Source organism: Ictidomys tridecemlineatus, chromosome 8 (assembly GCF_052094955.1).
Source record: "Ictidomys tridecemlineatus isolate mIctTri1 chromosome 8, mIctTri1.hap1, whole genome shotgun sequence".
Taxonomy (NCBI): Eukaryota; Metazoa; Chordata; class Mammalia; order Rodentia; family Sciuridae; genus Ictidomys; species Ictidomys tridecemlineatus.
Window position 1 is genome coordinate 88,345,873 of NC_135484.1, and position 25,309 is coordinate 88,371,181.

At 33.6% G+C, this 25,309-nt stretch overlaps 1 protein-coding gene across 4 annotated transcripts in view; it reads right to left on the reverse strand.

Annotated features, from left to right (window-relative positions):
- The window catches only part of Adgrb3 (adhesion G protein-coupled receptor B3), a 666,855-nt gene that overhangs the window by 293,401 nt on the left and 348,145 nt on the right, over positions 1-25,309 (reverse strand). For all 4 annotated transcript variants that reach the window (XM_040282896.2, XM_040282898.2, XM_021732558.3 and 1 more), the window contains 2 exons: positions 1,752-1,901; positions 874-949 (listed from right to left, as the gene is read on the reverse strand). In XM_040282896.2, coding sequence (XP_040138830.1) covers positions 874-949; positions 1,752-1,901 — 226 coding nt within the window. The remainder of the gene's footprint in view (positions 1-873; positions 950-1,751; positions 1,902-25,309) is intronic.

Sequence of the window (25,309 nt, forward strand, 5' to 3'; positions counted from 1 at the left end):
CTCTAAATGTTTTTATTTATTAGAGTATGCATTGTAGCACTGGCATAACTGTACACATCATTCATATGCTGTCCTCCCTAAAAACTTTGCTTTATTTATGAAAGTGTGGGGAGATATCTCAGCACAACTATGGTTTAACTATGGTTAAACACAGGTTTAACCAAAATACAACTTTGTATCAATCCTCCAAAATGAGGTGGTGTGGAGGAAACAGATCATCATCAGTAATAGGATCACTGTCCAAGGAGATGTGAATTTTGTTTTCTGTGAGATTTGGCAAAGTAGACAGACAACAGAACACATAAATGTTAGTTGAATTACTACTTGCTTTTTTAAATGTCTGACAGAAAAAAAATCAATGGATTTCTTCCAAAACTGTTATCTAATTGAACAATAGCATTTTCTCTTAATGTCCCTGTAATTGAAAATATGTTTTGAAGCTAATTGAGATCTTGTGCAAATGAAGACTAAAACCATGTTTTCCCAGTCATCCCAGTACTCCTTTAATTTCACATAAAGTTGATGAACAGTATCATTAAGTACAAATAAAGCAAGAAGACAGATTAATTTTACAATGACCCATTCTATTATAGAGACTTTAGTTCTTTCTTTTCACTCTTTAGTCTTTAGGCAAGTCATGATTAGGTACAAAAAATTGCAGGGCTACAATAAGACACCAAAATTATCTTCCCTAGTTGTTTTGAAATGCATAATATGTTAATAACATGTTCACTAAGCTGATATTTTCTATTTCATTTACAAAAAAGCCCTTTGTGTTACCAAGGCTTGTTTGACTATTTTCACAGAATGAACTATAATCACATTTTAGAATAATTTATAAGGTTTGCAACAGTGCGTTAATTTGTAGCTTACCTCAAAGTGGGCAAAATGAGATCTAAGTTTTTGTATAGGACTGCTCCAAGAACAAATACGGATGATTCATCTAATTCTAGAAAGAATAAAATTAAAACTATTAGGAAAACAGCAAGAAAAATACTGTTTTATAAAACTTTAATCTGTTAATCCCAAGGGGATTTCTGTACAGCTGTTAAAAAGATGCCGCTAGGTACTGAGAAGTGTTCTAACTCTGCATGGGGCAGTTGAGCACACACTCTGCATATTAATTACACTACTATAAGACATGTTTTTGGTAGAGGCTGAGACAAGAATCTGCTATAGTTGCATTTAAAAGTTTAAATACCCAATGACCTGGAGAAAAGAGCTGATTTTTCTTTTTTTTTTTTTTTTTATTGGTTGTTCAAAACCTTATAAAGCTCTTGACATATCATACTTCGAACAATAGTTTCAAGTGAGTTTGTAGCATTTAGTTTTAAGATCAAAGTCTCCAAAGCAACAATTAAGACTACAATGTCACTTTTGATGATAGCCATTAATTTTAAAGGCTACTTAAAATGGTCTTAAATCTTAATTTTTCCCCCTAAATTTGTTTCTATGTGCCAAAATAATATCTTCTAAGCAAAGCAAATTTTAACATGAGGCAGAAGTAGAAATGAGTTTGTATGCATAATGCAATAATTTGTACTTATATGTTTTCCTCTCACTTTAATGGATCCTTTCCTTCAGTAAATTCAGAGATTTGTAAGCCAAGTGTAAGCTGCCTATATTTACAAAATTAGATTGGAATCATGGTTGTAAATTGTGTCAAAATTGTTTAATGTTTACACCTAGGGTTTCATTAAATGACTTCATCAGAAATGTTTTGTTCAAAACTCAGATTATGTAGTGATTACCTTTTGAAGACACAGGCGTGAAAATACTTTTTGGAATAACTACCCTATCTTCTGAATTTCTTGCCCAGTCAACCATTCCTTTCCGTCCTTTCATTGGGAAGTTGATGTCTGTTAGAACAGAGGCTGCTGGAAGCTTCTGAATGCTAGCCACTGTTAAAAAAAAGAAAGAACAGTGTCAAACAGTCTTGCTTTACTTTTTTAGTGTAATTAAAATTGATCAAATTAAACCTTGCAGCATATTCAAAATAAAGTTCAAGTCCAAATAATATATACTGGAGCAGCAAAATAGACACGTATTATTATCAGACAGTACTTTTTTTGTTAAGGGTGCTGAATCCTTCTTTTATCAATATAGGATTTGTGTTATTTTCAGCAGAGATTATACCATAATGGTCAATAATGGAATCAATATTCTGAAAGTACCAACAAATGCTGTCATACTGATGGTTCATAGTTAGTCTCTATTCCAACTGTTAGACACTCATACTGTAGTCTCTATTTTTGTTAACAGACTGAAATTTATACTTAAATTCTTTACTTTGTTTTCAAAATGATAATTTTTTTTTCTTGTTTCCAGGAGCTGGATTTTTTTTTCAAAATGATAATTTTTTATCTGAGCATTATTATCAGAACAAGTTTATTTTGGATTAGATAGGGTACCATGAAGACATGGATAACAAAGCCACATTGCTCTGGGAGACAGAACTGTCAGTCAAATGATTATAGCACCAATATTGACATAACTACTGAGCTGTTAGAATGTGCAAGAACATTAATCAAAGAGATTAATAATAATATAATCTTAAGACTTCTTCCTAAAATTGAAAGGAAAATATATGTTAATGGAGGATTGTGTCTTTACTAGCAATAAACATTTTAATAGATATTGAAAAAAATCATAAATGATATGTTTGGTAATGTCTGAGCATTTTTATTATATGTAATATGTGTAATACAAGTTCTTATGTTTTAAGATGATTTATAAAAATCATCAATTAAGAAGTTTAATTTGTAAAATTTTACATGGGTTCATGCTGTTTCTACATGAATTTTTCAAGTGTCCCATGGAGGATTTAAGTGGAAAGATGATGGGGAAAACTGTAAAAGCTGTCACAATAGGAAAGCTAAAATAAAAAATCATTAGGGTATTCCTAAGTGGATTTCATTTTAAGGGAACTTGTAATTTAAATCAAGAGAGGATGAAAATTAAGAATTTAACAATATTAGTTGTATAAATATATTACTGCACCACTGGCTTAGTTTCGAATTAAATTGGTTATGTATTATTGCATCACACTAGTGAAATTATACTTCATTAAAGCTCTTTCAGGCTATTATACACATCCATTATCAGCACAGGATGGGATTTCATTTTGAGTGTAATTTGACATATTAAATTTAAAAAAGGATTTTCTAACTAAATGTTGAAGGAAAGAAGGTACTGGGTAATGCATAAACTATGTAAGAATGTTTAATGCTATTTTTGAATAACAGTTATAATTGTTTAGTTTAATTTTTAACATAAAATACTTTTCATGTTCATAATTAATCTAGCTCAAATGTCCCAAAGAGTACAAATTCTCTTGTGCATGGAAAGATCAGCACATTCTTCCTTGTGTCCCCTAAACTTTATTTTAAATATTATTATTATTAATTTTTTGTTACCAGGAATGGAACCCAGGGGCACTCTACCACTGAACTACATCCACTGTCCTTTCTAGTTTGAGACAGGGCCTTCTTGAGTTGCAGAAGCTGCCCTGGAACTTACAATCTTCCTCCCTTTGTCTCCTGAATCAATGGGAATATAGTTGTGTGTCACTGTGCCCAGTCTACACTTTATTTAATGTCTAAAATAAAGTACATCTACTTCAATTTCTTTGATTCTAACTATGGTTGTCTTGGGGTTTAGACAAAATCATCTCTCTGACAAAAAGCTGATAAAAATAAATGAATGTTTTCTTATATATAATAGTTTTTGCTCTAAAGGAAAATAAACCAGAGATAAGAGGTTGGGCTCTGAGGTCTTATAATTTCTCTCTCTCTCTCTCTCTCTCTCTCTCTCTCTATATATATATATATATATATATATATATATATATATATACATATATAAATATATAATAGAAAACTAAAATGAAGTAATACAACAAAATTAAAATGGAGGATATCTGTATCAACTTTATGTCATTTTACCTTGGGTAAATTTTAGTTTAATACAATCTTTATAGATTTACAAAGTGCTTTAGTGGTATAGGCATGTATCTCACTTCATGAAACATTCATTGTTTAGTTAGAGGTACAGAAGCTGTCAAATTATAGTTATATGAATGGATTAAATTATACTTTTGAAAACAGTATAGTTTAAAGGAGTATAAAAATTGGTTAAGGTCACAAATTTGCACATCAAGTTCTTTAAATTGCATATTCATCAGTATAGGGAATGCATAAAACTAAATCTTTATTTCTTTATTATACTAAGAATGTAGTTTATAAATGTATACGTGTCTGGATATTATAAATACAAATAGATATATAAACATGTAAATTCTAAGTGGTTTGAGATTTTTTGGAGATACTGAATTATGTTTTGTTTCTTGAGTAATTTTTTAAATTTAGTTTTAATTGGAAAACCAAAGTTTATATTTATCACATACAACATGTTTTGAGATATGTATATATTGTGAATAGCTAAATTGAGCTAATTATCATATGCATTACTTCATATACTTTTTTTTTGGTGAAAACACTTGGAATCTACTCTCTTAGCAATGTTCTTCTTAAAATAAGATGATATTTTCAGTAAACCATTATAAAATGGAATATGAAGCTGGCCATTTTGGCACTTGCTTTATTTCCAGCAACTGGGGAGGCTAAAGGAGGAGAATCTACAGGAAGATTGCAAGTTCAAGGCCAGCCTCAGCAATTTAGATAGGCCCTATTTCAAAATTAAACAAAAGTGGGGAAGGGTATGTAGTTCAGCGATAGAGTGACTGTGTTCAATCACCAGTATCAAAAACAAAACAAAACAAAACGAAAACAGTAGAAAGAAAATGTGATTTAATGGACATATAGGATTCAAATGCTATCCTTCAAATTATCAGTAAACATTTTTTAAAATATGAAGTATTCAAAGTTATATATGTGTGTGTGTGTGTGTGTATGTATTTTTTTTTATATTGGGAATTGAATATAAGGTTATTCTACCACTGAGATATATACCCAGACGTTTTTAAATTTTCCTTATTTGAGACATGCTCTCACTAAATTGTGTTGTCTGGCCTTGAACTTGTGATCCTCAGGCATTAGCCTGTAATGTATCTTGGATTACAGGTTGCACCACCTTTCCCAGCATCAAAATTAAACCTCTTTAACTTCAATCAATTTTTATTCAGAAAAAATTATTAAAAGATGACTTTTATTTCTTTCAGTCCCTTTAGGAAACACTTGGATAAATCCAGTTCACAATCCCTTCCCTTCATGGAGATTACCTGTTTCAAATACTTAGGTAAATTTAGATAGAGTCATGGCCTTTAGGGAAATGGGAAGCTAAGGTGTTAAGTGAATAGTAAAGAAGGAAGATTAAAAAAGAAATGTCTTAAATGATATCTAGTGTAAATACATGCCTAATGCTGATAAAGGGACATAATGCAAAGCCCAAGTGCACAGTTACATTGTGCTTTTGTAAAAACTGCTGAATAAAATCCAATCATTGTAGATGTTCAGTGACGGAGCAACTTGCTTCAAAAATCGAAAAAATGCCTTTCTTACAGAAGATTATAGTACTTAGAAGAAACCTCAAGGGCACTGTGTCCCTAAACAAATAGGAAAAATTTGAATTCACCAAGAATTATCTTAAATTCACTGTACAGTGTTTTCATTACAACACTAGATTTGATTTCTTATGTAATAAAAATAGGTGACACATAACTGATAAACATTGTAGCAAAACTAGCCACACTTCCATTTTTCAATTTTAATACTTTTATTTTGATTCTGGATATGCAGCATACAATACTTTGAAAGTACAATGTCTTGTTGGTTTTTTGTTTTTTAGATGGGGTCCCACTAAGTTCCTCAGACTGGCCTTGGGCTTATCGTGTCTTTAACTGTTCTTATTTTCAAAGAACCCAGGTTCAGTATAGATTTCTGTTCATCAGAAAGCACAAGGGAATTTTTGCAGACAGACCTCAAGGTACATAAGCTATTTCTTCGTGGAAAATAAAGATCACTCCTTTGGTTCATCAGTGAGAGATAGTGCTTTGAAACCTATCCATTAGGGAAATCATGAAGTTTTAACTCTTTCCTTTATGGAGGTCCTAGAGGATGGGGAGTCTGTCTTCATTGTACTGTGCTCCATGTAAAAACTGGAATTAATTAATTTGACACTTCACCTGAATTGTGGACAGAAATGGAGGGCATGTAGAAGGGAAACAAGAGAGAGCAAGAGAGTAAAAATGTATGGATGAAGGTTATAGAGATAAGCAAAACAGACAAAGGACAATACAAGAAAACAGCAGCCTACTGGAGTGGTTTATGAGCCGACTCTGGATCTGGGCCATGGACTGACTCAACTCCTGAGTTTTTTCTAGTCTTACAAGCTAGTTCCAGCTTATACTTGCTATTTCACACGATTATTCACAGAATACCCTATCAGTCTCTCAAGTCAGTTTGAAAGATAAATTCCACATTCATCTTACCAGTATACAATTGCCTAACCTCTCTGTGCCTCAATGTTTCTGTAATGTGGGAATAAAACCAACAACTACCTCATTGGGCTAGCAGAGGAATAAACAAGTGAGTATCCGTCAGGAGCTTACAGCAGTATACCCAGGGCAGTGTCTGGAGCATGGGGGTTCCAGGTAGCATCACGATGGCTAACATCACTGGAGCATATTTTATCATAATGAAGTTCAAGGAAACTATGCCACGATGTGTTCCATATTATGATGAAGTATTTGACTTTTGCAAAAAACATTATTTTTTTTTTTTGGTTGTCCTTCAGAGACCTTACTCAAGAGATTAAATATTCAAAACTTTCTGTTGAATATATTCATATAACCAAAGGCAGGAACTTCATTTAGAATAAATAGAGCTCATCCTGTAGTACTTAAATGTACCACCTAAGGAGTTGATTAAGGTTTCCTTTTGATTCAGTTTTATTCCATTTCCTTCCTTCCTTCCTTCCTTCCTTCCTTCCTTCCTTCCTTCCTTCCTTCTTTCCTTTTTCTTTCTATCCTTCTCTTCTTCTTTTCTTCCCTCCTTCTCCTTCTTTATTCTGATAGATTCTACCAGATGGAAAAGGGCTGTCTTCTTGGTTTACTTAGACATACAAGGTTAAAAATATATTGCTTCATAGAATAAGAGAATTGCTCATCATGAATGACAAACTCAAAATTTCCATTGCAGCTGAGACCACGAACTACAAAGAGCACTTCAAAAACCTGACCTTTAAGCATCCACCTAACTCTTTAATACAATGAGATAAATTCTGTGGCACTCAATGTAAATGATCAGAGGAAATACCTAGGCAGGGGCCCCTCATCACCATAAACAAACATGTAAGAGAATATCAAAGTTGCTTAAAGTCTTCCTGAAAGACTATTCTTCCTCCTCCTTTTTTTTGGGGGGGGCGGTTATACCTATTTTCCTAAAATATATATGAAGGTTGCATCATTTTTCATGTTGATTTCATAATTTTCATATTTACAAACTGGATTTTGACTCATCATTATTAGAAAATCGCCCAGTTGCCAAAATGGAACTGCTTGTGGAAGACATCACTAAGATTACTAGTTGTTAACCTACAATTTTGAAATCCTGTCTGAAAAGCAGGGGCAGTGGGATGGGGGGGGGGTGGGAAGATGATGCGTTGGCTCTGTGTTAGAAAGTACTTAAAGGAAAAATAGAGTACTTGTAAGGTTGTTTGTTTTTTTTTTTTTTTCATGTGTTCATAGCAAACACAGAGGGACCAAGTCAAGCCTACATGTGGTGACCCTTTTGCCATTGAGCAGTTTAAAAAGCCATGCTTTTTGTATTTGTATAGCAATCCTTGATACCAAGTAAAATAGGGCATTTGGGAAGGACAGCTGAGATTAATTGAACACAAGCAGGAGCTTGGCACTTTTCACTCATTCCTTAATTCATTCACCAAGTATTTACCAAATTCCTTCTCTGACACCATGGCCTCATGTAATATTTTTCACTGAGTATGATGTAATAATTCAATCTGAGGCAATAAAACAATTACATGTCCATCAGGAGTTCAAATCTAGATACCACTGAAGAATGGTGATTATCAAATCCCTGGTTATAGATACACATGCACATTAATTTGTCTACCATAGTCTTTGTGTTGTAACCAGTTTTACTATGTGGTGACAGTGGTCTATTAGGAACATTCAGACATTTCTAAAGGTAGTTTTTTAGTTGTTCTCTCCACTCTACTTCCCTCATACACTCCATATCTTCTTTCTGAAAAGGCCAGGATTGAAATGTCAGGGCCACAGAGAAAGAACAGGACTGATCGACTGTGACACACAGCCTCATTTCCCTGGAGACAGCAGCTGGCAGGAGCTTGGCCAAGACAACCATGCCCTGAGAACTCTGCCAGATCCCCCCATCACCACCATTATGTAGTTTGGATCACCCAACCCCAGAGGCTTTGAACTCAGATGTGAATGAGAAATGTCCTTCCATGACAAGGCAGCAATTTTTATTTTTTGAGAGAAAGCAGGATTACCGGATACTCAAAAGTAGGCACACTATATGGGCAGTTAAAAAGTAACCTTCTGGTAATTTAAAGGTACATTTTTTACTTGCTAATGTCATATCATATCTTAAAACTTAAACAATTAATTATTTTACATATTATTTCCTAGAATAAAGATAGAAAAAACTTGTAAATTAATTGGTGAGTGAATTTTACATTCTTTTTCTTTCTTTTTATTTTTCTTTTCTTCTTCTTCTTTTTTTTTTTTTTTTTAATTCATTAGTAGTTTCAAAGCCTGGGCATATCTGGGCAGAATTATGCATTTCTGCATTCTGCTTGAGGTCTTTCTGCCAGGCTTTGGTGCTCTGGTGGAAGACCCCTTGAAAAAGCTTTCTTTCAAATCACTCTCACTTTGTGACATTTAATAATGCTGACACACAGGGATATCCAAAGAAACAGATGTGGCTCCTATTCAAACTGACCTGTCTTGAGCAGGGATTTGCAAACTACCAACCAAGGATCAAATGTGTCCTATTGGCTAGTTTTCTATGGCTTACAAACTAAAAATGCTTTTCTCATTTTTAAGCAGTTGGAGATTTTCTTTTTAAAAGACTACTATTTCTTAACATGTGAAAATTATATCAAACTGAATTTCAGTGTCCACAAATAAAATTTCATTGGGACACAGCCACATCCATTAATTCACATATGGTCCATGGCTGCTTTCGTGTGGCAGAGTTGAGTAGTTGCAGGGGAAACCGTGTGGTTATATTTTGGAAAAACTATTCTTAATGTGGCCATTAAAAAAAAAAAAAAGAAAGAAAGAATTAAAAACCTAAAAGCAACTACTGTCTTCATTTCTTTTGTTATCTATTATGTATTTATACCAATCATCTTTTCGTTTTCAAAAAGCATATTTTTTTTGTGTGGTCTTTTGGAAATAGACACTTATTAATATTCATCTTTGGTACTAAAGTAGTTCATAATATTAATCCTAACATGAATGCTCAACAAAACATGAGATACAAAGTCATTTTTGCATATAAATCTGAAGTTCACATTCTTTCTGTAGCTAGTGAAATTAAGAATAGAAGTCCTGTATAGGAAAGAGCATTACATAATAATTATCCAAGTGTAAAACACTAAGAGCTTTGGTATATACAGCATTAATATTCTCTCTCTCTCTCTCTCTCTCTCTCTCTCTTTCTGTCTCTCTCTCAGAGTGTGTTATTGTTTTGATATTAAAGATCATTTAAATTTTATTAGAGAAATAAGTCAGGAACCTATTAGACATTAGGCACCAAAACAGACAAGAAACAACAAGTGAAGGAAACAATAAAGGGCCTTCCCAGGACAGCAAATCCTCCATTCCCCAAAGAGCAGTAGCCATGGGAAGTGCTATATTTTGACAAAAGAAAAAATGCCATTGGAGACTTAAGAGTTTATTTGTAAATTCATTCATCCAACAACTTCTATGGAGCCCCAGGGCGTCCTAAGAACTATCCTACCACTGAGAATTTTGCCAGTGAACAAGAGATACAAAGTCTTTGCCCTTAAAGAGTTCATGTCTAGAGAGGAATACACACGTTTGGTAAGGGAAAAACAATTCAGAGAATTCCAGATTGTAACAGGTGCCATTCTGAAGGAAATAACTGATGAGATGTGTTAGGATTTAGGTATGAAGTGTCCTCTTGAAGCTCATGTGTAAGACAGTGTAAGAAGGTTCAGAAGTGAAATGATCAGATGATGGCAGTTACAACCCAATCAGTGGATTAATCCACCTATAAGGTTAACTAGGCTGTAACTGTAGCCAGCTAGGGTACGGCTGGAAGAGGGAGATTACTGAGTGCCTTTGGGGTTCATATTCCCGCCTCCCCCAAGTGAGTGGAACTGTCTCTCTGCTTTCTTGTTGACAGTTCTGAGCTGCTTTCCTCTGTCACGCCCTTCTGCCATGATGGTCTCCCTCATCCAGAATAATGGACTAGGACATCTGTGGGCTGAGACCTCTGAAATCATAAATGCCAAATAAACTCTTTCTCCTCTAAAATTTTTGTCAGACCTTTTCATCGAAGTAACAAAGAAGCTGATTAAAACAAGATGGAACACAGATATCTGGGCCAAGGAAGGCCTCTGCAGTAATACTGTTGTAGCTGTGGTTTAACAGATGGGTCAAGGGAACTGCCTGTGTCGACCAAGAGCCTCGTAAAAGCTAGTAATGTTCCAGAAGTATCAGAATAGTGAAGGGCAAAGGAAGGGCATTCTGAATAAGAGGAATAAGATTACATGAGAAAGCTTAAGATACCTAGAAAAATAGTAATGCATATGAATAGGCAGGGAGTTCAGGTAGTGTAATAGGCTAAAATTGATATTGTCTAGGCCGAGAAATCTGGATCTGGAGAATAATCAAATTTAGAACATGAACATATAAACTGGATGTCTTCTTAGCAGAAGTAATAGTAGATAATGTAGACTTGGATAAATTTTCCCAAAGAGAGAATACAATGTACTAATTCACCATTTAACAAATGTTAATTGAATACTTCTTATGTTTGAGACATGGTTCTGAGCACTGGAAATACACTTATGAATAAAATAATTGAAGTCGCTGGCATAGAATTTGGGGAGAGACAGACAGTAGTAAGTAAACAGAACTAGAGAGGATGTTGGTAATAATAACTGTCATGAGATGGAATGCTGGGCTGGGCTGAGAAGCTATACTGAATAGAAAAAAGTTCCTTTGGCCAGCAGCTCAGGAGGCTGAGGCAGAAGGATAGGGAGTTCAAAGCCAGCCTCAGCAATGGCAAGACACTAGGCAACTCAGTGGACCCTGTCTCTAAATACAATACCAAATAGGGGCTAGGGATGTGGCCCAGTGGTTGAGTGCCCCTGGATTTAATTCTTGATACCCCACCTCTCCCCACAAAAAGAAAAAGCTCCTTTGGTCAGCTGGCAGTTAGGAGACACCTAAAAGAAATGAGGTGGGAGCTATGAAGATAAAGAGGAGATTATAGAAAAGAGCCAAGAAATGAAACTTAGGAAAGACCCACTTTGTAAGGTTATGATAAACAGGGAGAGCTACCAAAAACAAACCATGTGAGAGAGAAAGAGTAGAGAAGAGGGACTCAGGAATAGGAAGACATCATGCATAGCTTAATATTGAGAGTGTGGCTTTATAAGGAGTAAAATCCTTTGTAAAGATTATGTAAAAAACAACTATTATATTAAAAAAGAGAATAATACTAAATTTAGATTTAGGGTGTTATAGTAAATATTTGAATTATTTTTCCTATTAAAGTTAAAAATATTTTCAGCTTCATAGCCACCATTCCTCTGCAACAACCTAACTCCATTATTTTGATGTGAAAGCAGCCATACAAAATTCATAAATGAATGGTCCATGCAGAGATATATGGTATTTAATAATCCAAAACACAAGAATTCTCTTATGTGATCAGCACTGTGGTTCTTTAATTCAGTAATTGTTTATTGAGCAGAACCCTTGATTTTCTACCACCAAAGCTCTTTCTTTCCCATGTTTCTAAAGGTGCTGCCATCTACTCAGACTTCAAAACAAAAACCTAAGGGCCACTTTTCTGCCTTTTCCTTGCCTCCTACAACCCAGCCATCAACAAGATAGTTGGGTGTTATTTCTGCAACATGTCCTGAATCACTGCATTTCCTCTGTCTCCATTCCACAGCCCTCTAGAAGGCACCAGAATCTCTCTTCTGAACTCATTCAGGAGCTGTATGACTGGGTTTCTTAACTTTTGTATCCAGAATTCCTCCTTCTCTCAAAAACCACATTAATATTTTGTAATATATAAAGTAGGTCACATTTATCCCCTCGTTGAAACAATTGAATGGTCTGACCAATGCTTATGGGGTACAAGTTGAATTCTCACGCTCTGGTCTCTGAGGCTCTCCATGGGTGGGCTTCCATCTGTCTGCAGTCTGCAGTCACATTTTACATGGCCATCAGTTTGCTCACCAGATCAAGCTGCATGGCCTTTTCCACCACAGGGCTTTTCCTATGTAACTAGAAAACATTTCCTCATTCCTTTTCTCAGGTCTCTGCTAAATTATTTTTTTCTTTAGCATGTTTTGTCCCCATCTAAAGAGATCTAAGCCCCCACTTCTCTCTGTCATATACTCTTTTAATTTTTACATAGGCTGGCTCATTTTCTGCCTTCACAGTAGATTATCAATTCCAATATACATGTTCCCACGTTCCCTATTATTGCTGTATGTAGGATCTTAACATACAGTGGGTTTGATACAATAAAGTGCCCATAATTTTTTTAATAAATGAGGTTTACTCAGAGCTTAATGGGAGGCAGGGGGTTTAGTATGATCAATTTGGGCCCTGTAGTCAATCAGTCCTAGTTTTCCATTTATTTTGTGGACTTTGGCAGTCATTTAATTGCTCTTCCGTTTGACCATTTGTAAAAATCAATAGCCTTTCATGAGGACTAAGCCAAAGGCAATTAGCTCACTCCTTATACACAGTAAGATACAATACATGCCAATTCTCTTTTATTTTTTACCTTAACCATTCTCTCACTTGTACAAAATACTGTGGAGAATTCAAAATGTAAAAAGGAAAAGTCTTTACATATTGCAATCCAGTGAGACATGTGTTTCACACAAATATCTTCAGTTATGTACAGTGTGTATAAGAAATTTTCTTCCAAACTCCAGTCCTAAAACTGAATTAATTATTTGGTCCTTTCTCTGATGTCTTTAGATATCTCAAAAGTAACATATCCAAAGCTTAAACCTTGATTTCCACTCACCTTATCAAAATATGATTTCTCTATGCATTCATCATCTCAAGAAAAAGGCATGAACCCTTTCCTCATGTCAGAATCAATAAGTTATCTTTGACACATTCATATCTTTACCTTGTTAATCCAGTTCATCATTACCACTGCATCTCCTCCGAAACAGCCTAATGATGTTTCCTAATCTCCATCGAGACTGCTGTACATTTGTCCATTAAATCTTAACCTAAGTTATAACAATTCACTACACACCCCACTTTCACACTTGTGCCCTTTCTACTCATCCCTCACACGGCAGTCAGAATAGGTTTTAAGCATAAATTGAATCATGTCACCTCATACCCCCTTCAAAATAGGGAGTACTGAGGTTAGGCATGTGTGCCTCACTAAGTATAAGTCTTTTGAGAAAGAGAAGGAATAGACAGAAGAAGAGAAGATACCATTTACTAAGCATTCTTGAGTTGGCACCAGTGCATGATTGCACCTGGTTCCACAACATGCTCTAAACTACATACAATCAATCTTATCAAAATAGTTTTGGATAATTATAAAGCTAACATAAACTTTAGAACCCAATGGTATTATTGTAGAGACTTATGATATTATAGTTACAATTAAAAATAAAGTATGCTGAGCAAAATTAATGTTAACTCTATATTTGTAAACAACATTTCTGTTCCATTGCAGGAAATAAGTTAAGTCAACTGAAACTCAGAAAATAATTTTTACCTTTAGATATTCAAACAAAAAGGAAAAAAGTCTCCCAATAAACAATGGTTTACTCCACAACTTACAAACATACACTCAATGATCAAATTCAGTACTGTATTTCTCTGTAGTGAAATATGTATTTAAAAAGAGCACACTAACCAATCACAATTATGTTTTACCAATGTAGTCTCAATTATGTTAAAAAACAACATATTTAGTTTTCTGCTGAGAAATTGTAATTTAATTTAAAAATTTTATGATTTTTTGAAATACTCAAGATTTTCAGAATATATTGTAAAGATAATGGAGGTTAGCCTTATTATTAAGAATAAAATTTCATTTTAGGGACAACGGGACAAATTTTTTAAGGAAGTAAGGAAAATTAAAAAAGAAATAATTGGGCAATGAGTTTGGGGAAAGCAAAAAGAGACTATATAGAAAAAAGGAAATTATTTAGATTAACACTCTAAATAATGGATGCAGATCCTTCAAAAGGAGAAGCTCTTCAAATGGAAATTTTAAATAGATATAAAAGCTCCAAAATATTTTTGATCATTTGAGAGACTTTAATTAAGGACCAAGTGAACTAATTTATTTCTAAATTTTAGAGAACATATAGTAATCTTACAGAATTCTTTGATGCATCTCTAAAGATGATTGCTAAAATTCCACAGAACATAGTTGAGATAATATAAAATTAAGTCAGAAAAGGTTTTTTTTTGGTCTGCATCATCCAAGGGAGCTGGAATTTGACTAATGACAAATGCATCCATGGAAGCAAAGAGTAGCTTCTTGTAGCAAAATGCCAAAAGCCCAGAATCTCTTGGTTCTTATTGTCATTATTCTACAGAAGGCAACTGAGTCACATAATACTTCTAAAACAGACAAACAACACAGGTGATTCTCTAGACTAGTCATATTATATGCCTATATATATGGAATCTTGCTCTTCTTTTGATGTACACAATATGCATAATATTCAGATTTTTTTTTTAAAGTATGATACTGAAACTTGGTATGAACTTTAGAAGTTCCTTGGAGGAGCAGACCATGGCCAGGGGTCTGGGTGACCTCACTACAATCACACAATCAATAGCATAGCCCATATTTGGCCTTGTGTTTGTCCATTAGCAGTCAGAGGGCCTATTGTATGTCAGGTGCTAAATGTATCTAATCTCATTATTGCTATTATTCTGTGAAGAAGACATTATTATCTTTAGAAAAGAATAACAAGAAATTTAGATATGAAATAACTTACAGAAGGATCAATTAGTTATGGTACAGCTATGGTTTTCAGCCAGATGCATCTATCTTCAAAACCAGCATATTTTAAAAGATGCAAAACAGCATGTCCTACTTCCATGAACATAAAAGCACCAGTTTTTAATCTTAGTCAGATTTTTCAGTTTTCAAATTAAAAGCTTCTTTTTTTTTTTTTTTTTTTTTTTTTAAATTCAGAGAAGGAAGCGGTGGGAGAAGAGGAAGGATTTAGTAAAGAATTCTTGGTGTAACCAAATAAATTAAGACTTTTGAAAAGAGGAGAACATGGAAATAGAAAAAAAGCAAAAGAAAAATTGTTAACAGAGAGTCAGTGCCTTTTTTCTCTCATTGCAGGTTATTGTTATAGAGGCAGACCACTATTACCATAGAGATAAGCAATTATTGCCATAGAAACAGTTGAAATGGGATTATATTTTGTGTTCACACAAGCTTGCAGTGACATCCTTCTAATTCAGTTGAACAGCAAAATCAGAAAGGAGGCACACAGTATGCCATTCTACTAATTCCAAATATTCATTGTGTTACATCAACCAACAGAGATCAGAAGCAATGTCATAAAATTTAAATTTTGTTTTCGGTAGACCTTGGATTTTACCTTTCTATTTATTCTAGTGTGCATCTACTGCATGCTGAAAGAATTTATCTCAAACAGAACAATGGAGTCAATCTGAGAAGAATTATAGCTCCAACGCCTTTTAGATACAAGAACTATAGGAAAATACAAAGCCATTTAGTTTCCCAGTGCTTTTTTTTTTTCTCCATCTCATCTTGGAGAGACTTTTCATAGTTAAAACGTTTGCCAAGTTTCTTGAACTGATACAAAGTACCAACCTCTGTATGCAAAGCTACTATTGGTAGATTTCTTAGGACACAGAGGTCACAAAAAACTTCTGGGCAGAAACTTAAGCTCTTTATAGAGAATAGAAGCACAAACACAAAACATTTGGTGGCTAGTTCTATGTATCAATGCATGAGAAAATCAATAATTCTCAGTTTGTATTCTTAAAAGAAATTTTAATGTTTAAAGTTATAGATTTCTATTTGAGGACAACTTTGTGCATTCCATACAGTGCTGGTTTCCAACTGCCTTTTGTGTGACTCTCTTAGGTTTCTCCAGACCATGTGCTTTTCCCCAGTAAATACAAAATCCAAAAGAAATGATGGTCTTGGAACAAAAATTTGTTCTTGAATCAATGCATTCTTTACCAGACAGTTACCAAAAGGGTAGAGATTTAACCCATTTTATGCAATAGTCCCAGGTGTAGAAAGTTCACAAAATTTTTATTGGTTAAGATGTAACATAAGGGCCAGGCATGGTGGCACATGTCTGTAATACCAGCTACTCCGGAGATTGAGGCAGGAGGATCCTGAGTTCAAAGCCAGCCTCAGCAGAATCGAGGTGCTAAGCAACTCAGTGAGATCCTGTCTCTAAATAAAACACAAAATTCAACTGGGGATGTCAAGTGCCCCTGAGTTCAACCCTTGGGATCAATAAATAAATAAATAAATAAATAAATAAAAGATGTAATAGAAAAAACACTTAATGCTTATAAAAAAGTGTAAGACAGGCATCCTTCAAAATATATAATTAGCCAGAAAAATAATTCTATATTTTAACAAAGTAAGCATATATGAAGATTAGTACAAGAAAAGAAAACAAATGGTCAGTAGTTATTTTACTTTGTAGAAATACAGAACATATGAGTAAGATTTCCCTAGGGTCGTATCAAAAAATCTACACTGAAGTTTTAGAAGGTTAGAGTGTGGTTGGCTGAGCAAGATAATGAAAGAAATCCTTAACTTTCAATTACTGAGATGCAAAGGAAAAAAACAATGCATCCACTCTGAATGGGAAGCACTGATCTAGGACAAATTATGTGAGTGTCCTCAACTCTCAGGCAGCAAGGTTGTTAGGAGTAAATACCATCATGAATATTTGTGAAAGCATTATTTTGGGAAATTCTATAGATTACAACAGATGCTTTACCAAAACTTTTCATGGAAATCCTGAGGAATAAAACAGAAAAGCTAATAAAAACATTTTTCGACCTATTATTCTCTAGTTGAAAATTGTTGTAACTATGTTGTAACTATGACAGTAGTGCTATTACAAATAATATTTTTCTCATGCTGTAGAAATAGAGATACCCTTAAAAGACCTTTCCTACTTTGAGAATATATGTTTATATATTTATATTTTTAAAATTTTTATATAAAAACAGAAAAATGATTTTAAAAAGAGGAGTGAAACTAACTAATTTATTGCCGGACTTGGTGGAGACTGAAGAATTCTCCTCGCTTGAGGTTCTATCACTTTTAAAAGTGGTAGAAGAACAAAGATGGTAGGAAAAATGCCATTTATTTCATTTGTTAACTGGCAGCTCAATCTGAGCCACAGCTTCACAAATTCATTTCAATAAACAATTTCATCCTGGCTTTTGCCCAAGGATTCAGATGGTAGAATGAAGACAGGATGCTGATGGTTTCTAAGGATAAAATTGTTCAATCTCCCTGAGAACAGTAAAAATGAAATGAGCTTAAACTGCAAGAGCAAGGATTTGTGTTGCACTTCGGAAGATAATACATAAAAATAAACCAGAACAAGCTTCCTTTGGTCTCTGAACTTTAGAGATATTAAAATGGTCTCAGAAAATTTTGCCAGTGAATTTTGACATAAATCTGTTTACCTTCTGTAGTTTTTGAGTTCTTAGAGATATTATGGAAACATTCCTTTGAACTTTCTCTTTCTTTCAGACCCAGTTATAACTATTAATAAACTCTGTCATATCAGCTATTAAAATATCTTTTCACTATCTCCATTGTCACCTGGTCCAAGCATCTGTGTTTTCTCTCCTGGCTGCTGAAATAAACATCTCACTGCTGTTGCTATATCCACTCATGCCCCCTACTGTCTATTAGTCTACACTTCATAGTCAGAATGACCATTTTAGAATATAAATCAGAATTCATCATTCTTCTGTTCAAATCTTGTAGTGTTTTTGCTTCTTATTTAGACCTTCAGTTAAAGGCGTTCTGCAGTCTCACTTCTCCTCCCTTGAAATCATCTCCCACTGCCCTGCCCTCATCCTCTCCAGTACCACTGAATTCTTTCAGCTCTTCTTACATATGAAGCACATGGATGCATCATGGCATTTAGAATTATGGTTTCTTCTATGACGTGCTCTGTCTCCACATATCATTACATCTCACCCTCTAAAGGCAGTTGCTTCTATATTTAAATATCAGTACACTGATAGGAGGATTTTTCTCACCAATCTTCATTCTCTGTTCTCTTATCCTGGTGGTTTTATTTATTTTCACAGCAATTATGACCACTGGACATGTTAGATGGCATTTGTTTGACATCTGTCTCTCTAATATAAAATATAAGTTCCACAAGAGCAATTTGTCTAATTTGTTCACTGAGGAATTAACCTAGAACATAACATGAAATATACTTATTGAATAAAGCTTTGTCTGAGATTTTTAAAAATTAATTAAATCCATGAATCCTTACCAACCAACTATAGTGACTTCAGGGAGCTCCTTAAACTGAGTGGTAGGGAGATCTTCGCAACCCTGAGGAGTTTGTACTGCTTGCCTGGAGCTCTGATAATGGTCTTTTGTCCCAGCCTCCCAAGTCTTCTGTCCCCAGTCATTTGGAATAAATGAATCATGATAAATGCCATGGGATAATTCCCATAAAATGAGAAATAATCAAACAACTCATAATGCTGCATATCATTCCAAGTCCTGGTTTAAAACTGTCTGAACTGCTTTTCTTTTTCCTCAAAAAACAAAAACAAAACAAAACAACAGAAACAGAAAAGAAAAAGGTAGTTTCATTTTTCTTTCTGACCAAAGAAAAACTTCCATGTGTCTAGCAAGCGTGGTAGACTGCTAGAAAGCAGTCAAGTCTCACTCAAGTCTAGCTAACTGCACCAACATCAGGTGCTACAAATAAGCAAAACGATGTTAATTCCTGTATTTTGGGGGCTTGGTGTCAACTGACAAGTGTCATTTTTAAGGAAAGGAAGTTAAGCAAGTGACACAGATGTGTGAACCACAAAGCTAAGCAGTGACAGAAAAAGAAAATAAGCTAAGAAAGAGAAGCCGTTCCAGTTTTACATCATCAGGTTGAAAGTTGATTCCTCAATTGAACAAGACATTACACCAATGAAATGATGAACTTTATCAGTAAATTTAACAAATAACATAGATTTTAATGTTCATAAAAAGGCCTGTAGAGAAAAAGGAGATGTTGACATTTGTATTATACCATTATTCAGATTGAATTTGATTTCAATTTCAAAAAATCTCAGGTATGAATATTTCTTCTAAAAAACCCAATGTTTCATCTTTCTAAACCAAGAATAGAGAGTGATATTTAGCTTGGTAAAAATAAATGTGTTGGGCTGGGGATGTGCTCAAATGGTAGCGCACTTGCCTGGCATGTACGAGGCCCTGGGTTCGATCCTCAATAACACATAAAGATAAAATAAAGATATTATGTCCACCTAAAAAACTAAAAAATAAATATTAAAAAAAATTTAAATAAATAAATAAATGTGTTAACTTTAATGTTTCCAAGGCATTGGTGTTATTGTGTTATCGGCTTACTGGAGAAGAAATGAAACTATCCTTCCTCGAGTCTTACAGCTCTTAAGGTTTATATGCAGAAAACATTTCAAATTCCTTACAAATAATAAATAAAACATTCTGTGTTTGGAAATATCGTTTTATCTGATAGGTGTCAACTTCGAATAATTCCTAAGAGATAGTTGTGAGATAGCAGGGCCTGGGTAAAAAGCACTTGTCTGTGCAAAGTAAATCCTTGGAAATAACTATCAAAATATTTAGGGTATGACCCATTGAAACCACCTCAGGAGCTTGGACTTTTAGATCCTGTTCATTGTTTCTGCTCTTTTCCTGTAGAATCTTCATGCTTTTCCATCAACAATCATATAAGATTTTTCTTTATCTCTAATACTCTAAACTTCATAAGTAATTAAAATTAACTAGAGTATTGGTTTTGAAATATTCTCACCCTCCTATTAGTTATGACACTGATTTTTCCTTATTATAGAAGGCCTTACATCCACTGCCTCCAGCCACTCCTGTCCTCAGAGACTTGCCCTGATCCTTTGTTTTCAGTGTGGGAATCACCTTACTTCTCTCTGTCTTATGTCATGATGTTTGAAAAGAAAAAATATGTACCTTCACCATCACTTTTATGCAGATGACCACTGATTACATATTTAAGGATTTGATTCCTCTACCCAAATCCACAATCTCATGTTAGGTTTTCACTTGGGGGCTACACTTGCTTAAATGTTAGTATATTAGAGACTCAAATGTTTGTTGAGTTAATACAAATTTCATTTCTCCCTTCTCTCCCATACCCTCGTCAGTTATGGAATTCCATCAATTCTAGCTCCAGGTAGTACTTCAAATCCACACACACATTTTGGTTCCTATTTATACTACTGCTAATTCAAGTTTTCATTATCTCCTGCATGGATTACAGTAAAAAGCCTTCTATCTATATTTAGATTAATTAGGTTTACAGTTTTTCCCAATATCTATAAATTCTATTTTCTGTTTTAATGTATGATCTACTGAAGCACAATTCTTACAAGTTAAGCTTCAGTTATTCCTTACTGTATCAGAAGTCAGACATGGCTCTCAAATTTTATTTCCCTTTAATTGCATACATATGTGTTTTAATCAAAATAGACCAATTATCCCCTAAACATAATCTCAACTGTCACATCATTTTACTGTCTTTACTAAAGGAATGTTCTGGAATGTAACAATTTATTTGCTACTCACTTCCCTTCATTTTGAATTGTCAACAATCCAACCACCCTTCAAAGTCTGCATCAAATGCCTCATTTTCTAAGAAGGTTTTCTTAATCCTTACACAGTACATTTCCTGAAATGAACCTATAACATTTGGTTTATATGATACATACAAAAGTGTTCATGCTATTTATTTATGTATTTTTTTATATCTAAACTAGACTAGACTGCAATCTGCTTACAGACTAAAAGATTGTTCATTTATTTTAAAGACTAGAATCACTTAGAAAAGACTTTGCTTATAGGAAGAGATAAATTATTTTTGTTTTTAATTGCATAAGGTAAGTAGGACCACAACATGTAATACATCACTTATCTTCTTCAAATTCAATTCAATGAATTCAATTCTAGTTCTAAGTCTCGAACTAATACAATTAGTTTCTAAAGAGTAGGCTATTCTTAGCTAAACTGTGGAACTAACCAAGGTGCCCTTCAATAGATGAATGAATAAAGAAAATGTGGTACATATACACAATGGAATAGTATTCAGCCATAAAGAAGAATGAAATTATGGTGTTTGCTAGTAAATGGATGGAACTGGAGACTATTATGCTAAATGAAGTAAGACAATCCCCAAAATCCAAAGTTCAAGTATTCTCTGATATGTGGAAGCTGACTCACAATAGGCAGGGTGTGGGGGAAAAGGGGAGGTTCACTGGATTGGACAGGGTGCAGAGTGAGGAGAAGGGAGGGAGAATGGGAATGGGAAAGACAGTAGAATGAGTCAGACATAACTTTGCTGTGTTCACAAATGAATACATGACCAGTGTAACTCCACATCATGTACAACCACAAACATGGGAAGTTATACTGCATGTTATGTATGATATGTCAAAACACATTCTGCTGACACATACAACTGCAAAGAACGAATAAAAAAAAGAAATAAAAGACTAGGCTATTATTGTTACTGAATAAAACAAATGTAATATGCTACAAAAAGTTATTGCAGAAAATACATAACTAAAAACATAATTCAAATTATAAAACATTCCAGTGCAACTTTAGATAAATCCTTAGACTAGAGATCCATGCATGTGCCCTGTCGTTCTTATCACATAAGATCTCAAACATTCGGTTTTGTCTTTGGAACTGCAAAGTGCTAGGGCTCAAATAACGTAGTTTTTTTTTTTTCCCTCATGGGTGCTTAATCTTCCTTAATTTATTTTATTGCCTCCAAAATTCCAAATATTTCTGAGTCATGAGACTGATATTTATCCTTTAATTCTATTTGATAGTGTAATAAAAATAAAACTGCTAATGAAATGGACAGTTTCAAGAAAGAGAGAGGGGTTTGCAAGGCACAGAGGACATGAAGGATGAAAAATGGGAAGAAGTTTAATTGGGTCATTGGGAGTTTCCAGAAGGATTTTCCAATAGAAGTTTTAGGAGAGTGATGGGAGAAATGCTTCACTGCCAGAGATGGAGAGAAAGTAGAGGAAGCAGTTTTAAATAACTCTTCAACAAGCTTTTAAATATTTTTATTGAAGAGAATAATTTGATTTTTTATTAAAGAAAAAGATCATTTCAATAATTCATATTAACTAACAATTTCCTCTGACCTGTTTGATAATTATAAATTTTAAAAAATTATTGATATATTTAAAAAGTCACATTTTTCTTAAAACAATAGCCACTTACCTTTAGAAACCTTAGAATGCAATTTTATGATAGAAATAAGGCACATTGTAAATTGAAATCTCTCTGTAGCATATCAATTTTTCATGTGCATTCATTCATTCTGTAATTATGTAAAATATTTAATGGAGTTTTTGTCATTAGAAAGTTCATTAACTCACATGCATTATGATTACCATGTGTATGTTTTTGAATGTCATATTCATATGTGAATATGAAAAAGTGTTCTATTAAAGCTCAAATATTTTATAAATGCATTGCCAAAAGTATTAGTTTGTAGGGTTCTTTTCCCAAACCATATTAATTTTTTTTGAGATCATAAATCTTCTGAGAGACTAAATAAAGCTGTGGACATTCTCCCTACAATAATATACACACATGCATATCTACCAAAATGTTCATAGATATTTTAGCATATAGGAACATTTCATTTATCAAAAACAGATACAGGTGGGGGCATTTTTTCAGATAGAAAAAGCTTTAACATTTTCATTTAAACTATTTTTTGAAGATAATCTTTCTAAGATGCATTACTCATTTCCCTGCCATCTAAAGCAGATTATAGAAACTTTTATCTTGATGAATGAAAGCCATGATTCTACACATACATTATTGTCTTAATTCTTAACACTAGTGTTTTCAATTCTGAGGCATAAGGAGTCCTGTATTCCCACAATAAGGACTCTATACTCTGTTGCTACTTTTAATACTTCTTTCTCCAGCATTTCATCTATTCTATCTTCTCTCTCTCTCTCTCTCTCTCTCTCTCTCTATATATATATATATATATATATATATATGCCCTACCAGCACTCTCTACTTCTTTTTGTATCTAAACCAAGAACCAGAAAACAGAGGTGTTGATTCTATGTTTATGTTGAAATAAAATAGATTATTAGTGAAGTTCAAAGATACTAATTAAACCTTATGGTCTTTGTGGCATTTATTTTTAGTTGTTCAAGTTTCTTCAGGAGCTAATTATCTGTGGTTCAGAAAAATGAGGTCGTGAAGCATATAGACTTTATGAAAAAATAATTTGCCCTTTTTTTCCTAAAAGGCATGATGATATTCTGAAGTTCTTTAAGGAGTCTTAATCCAACACACTCTGAAAAAAAAAATGGCCACAAGTAGTAGCAAATATTCCCCATTACCTAGACTTTATTCAGCATTAATATTCTGTAAGTCTGTGTGCATGCTTGCATGTATATGTTTTCAGTATAATTAGTTCAATATCAAAAAGTAATATTTAGGATGTAAAACAAATTGTGCCAACTCACACATTTCATAATTTGTTACTATAAAATATTATCTGTTCTTGCTCAAAACATTGAAAATATCAGATCAAATAGGATAATAATGTTTTATATATATTAAACTGGAAGAAAATGAAGAGTATTAATAGTAATCAATTACATTTGTATTATCCTACTCCATACTAGTGGATATACTTTGGAAAACACATAGATATTGTAGAGAACAACCTTCAGCTCTAATCACTAAACTATAGTAAGTCAGTCTCTGTGCCAGCATTTTGGAAAAATCAACAGTATGTTTTATCCATGGAACATAAATTTTTAAAATATAGATTATTAGTACTACATAAGCAATCAGAATGCTGAATAATCACACTGTCCTTACACAAGATCAAAGGAAATGTAAAATTACCTTATTTTTTATTATCAGCTTTAATTTGCCTTGAGTTATTCTTAACATGTCCCTTCAAGTTTAGTAATATGAAAGAAATAAGCAAACTTACATAAAATAATCTTATTCAAAATTAATATGTAAAAATTTAAATATATAATTATGGTAAGTTAAAAGAAAAGTAAAGAAGAATAAGGTTTTTTATGGAGGTTTAATTTATGAACTTGCTAGAATTTTTATAGCAAATAATACTATACTCTAGATAAACTGATATGGCTTTATTCTGAAATAACCTACTCTAAGGTCAAATTTAAATTTTTAGATCTGAGTTTAGCTTTAGATATTTTCTAGTATTTTCATTCTGAACAAATTTGAGGTATTGGTTAGATTATACTTTTAATTATCAATGCCTTTTATAATAAAATGTTCACTATACACAAAGAATAAGAAAACAATAGTTCTTTGTTTTTCTACCTCAGCTTTCCACTAAAATTACTTGACTAATTGTTCAATCTGGCATAGCACTCCTCATAACACCTTTTTCACCCACCAAAGAAGTCTTATGGTCCTAGAATGGTATGGGCTTGAATATCCAGCATCCCTGAAATCTGTCTTGGTTCTTCCTTCCATGTGTACTAAAACTTATAGCCCATCATAATAACTCTTTCTTCCAGACTTTCCTTCATTTGTCTAATCACTTATGGAATGGACATTTAATTTGGATTTTCTCTGAATTCTGAATTCATCCTTTAATAAAAACACTGTCTTTGACCCTTTGTGTCCTCATTGCTCTTAGGAAGGGACAACTCACTCTGTTCTTGGACTATCACAAGCTGCTGGACACCTATTTTGGAAAAATGGCTAGGATCAGTGAGGTGGTGCATGCCTGTAATCCCAGTGGCTTGGGAGGCAGAGGCAGGAGGATAGCGAGT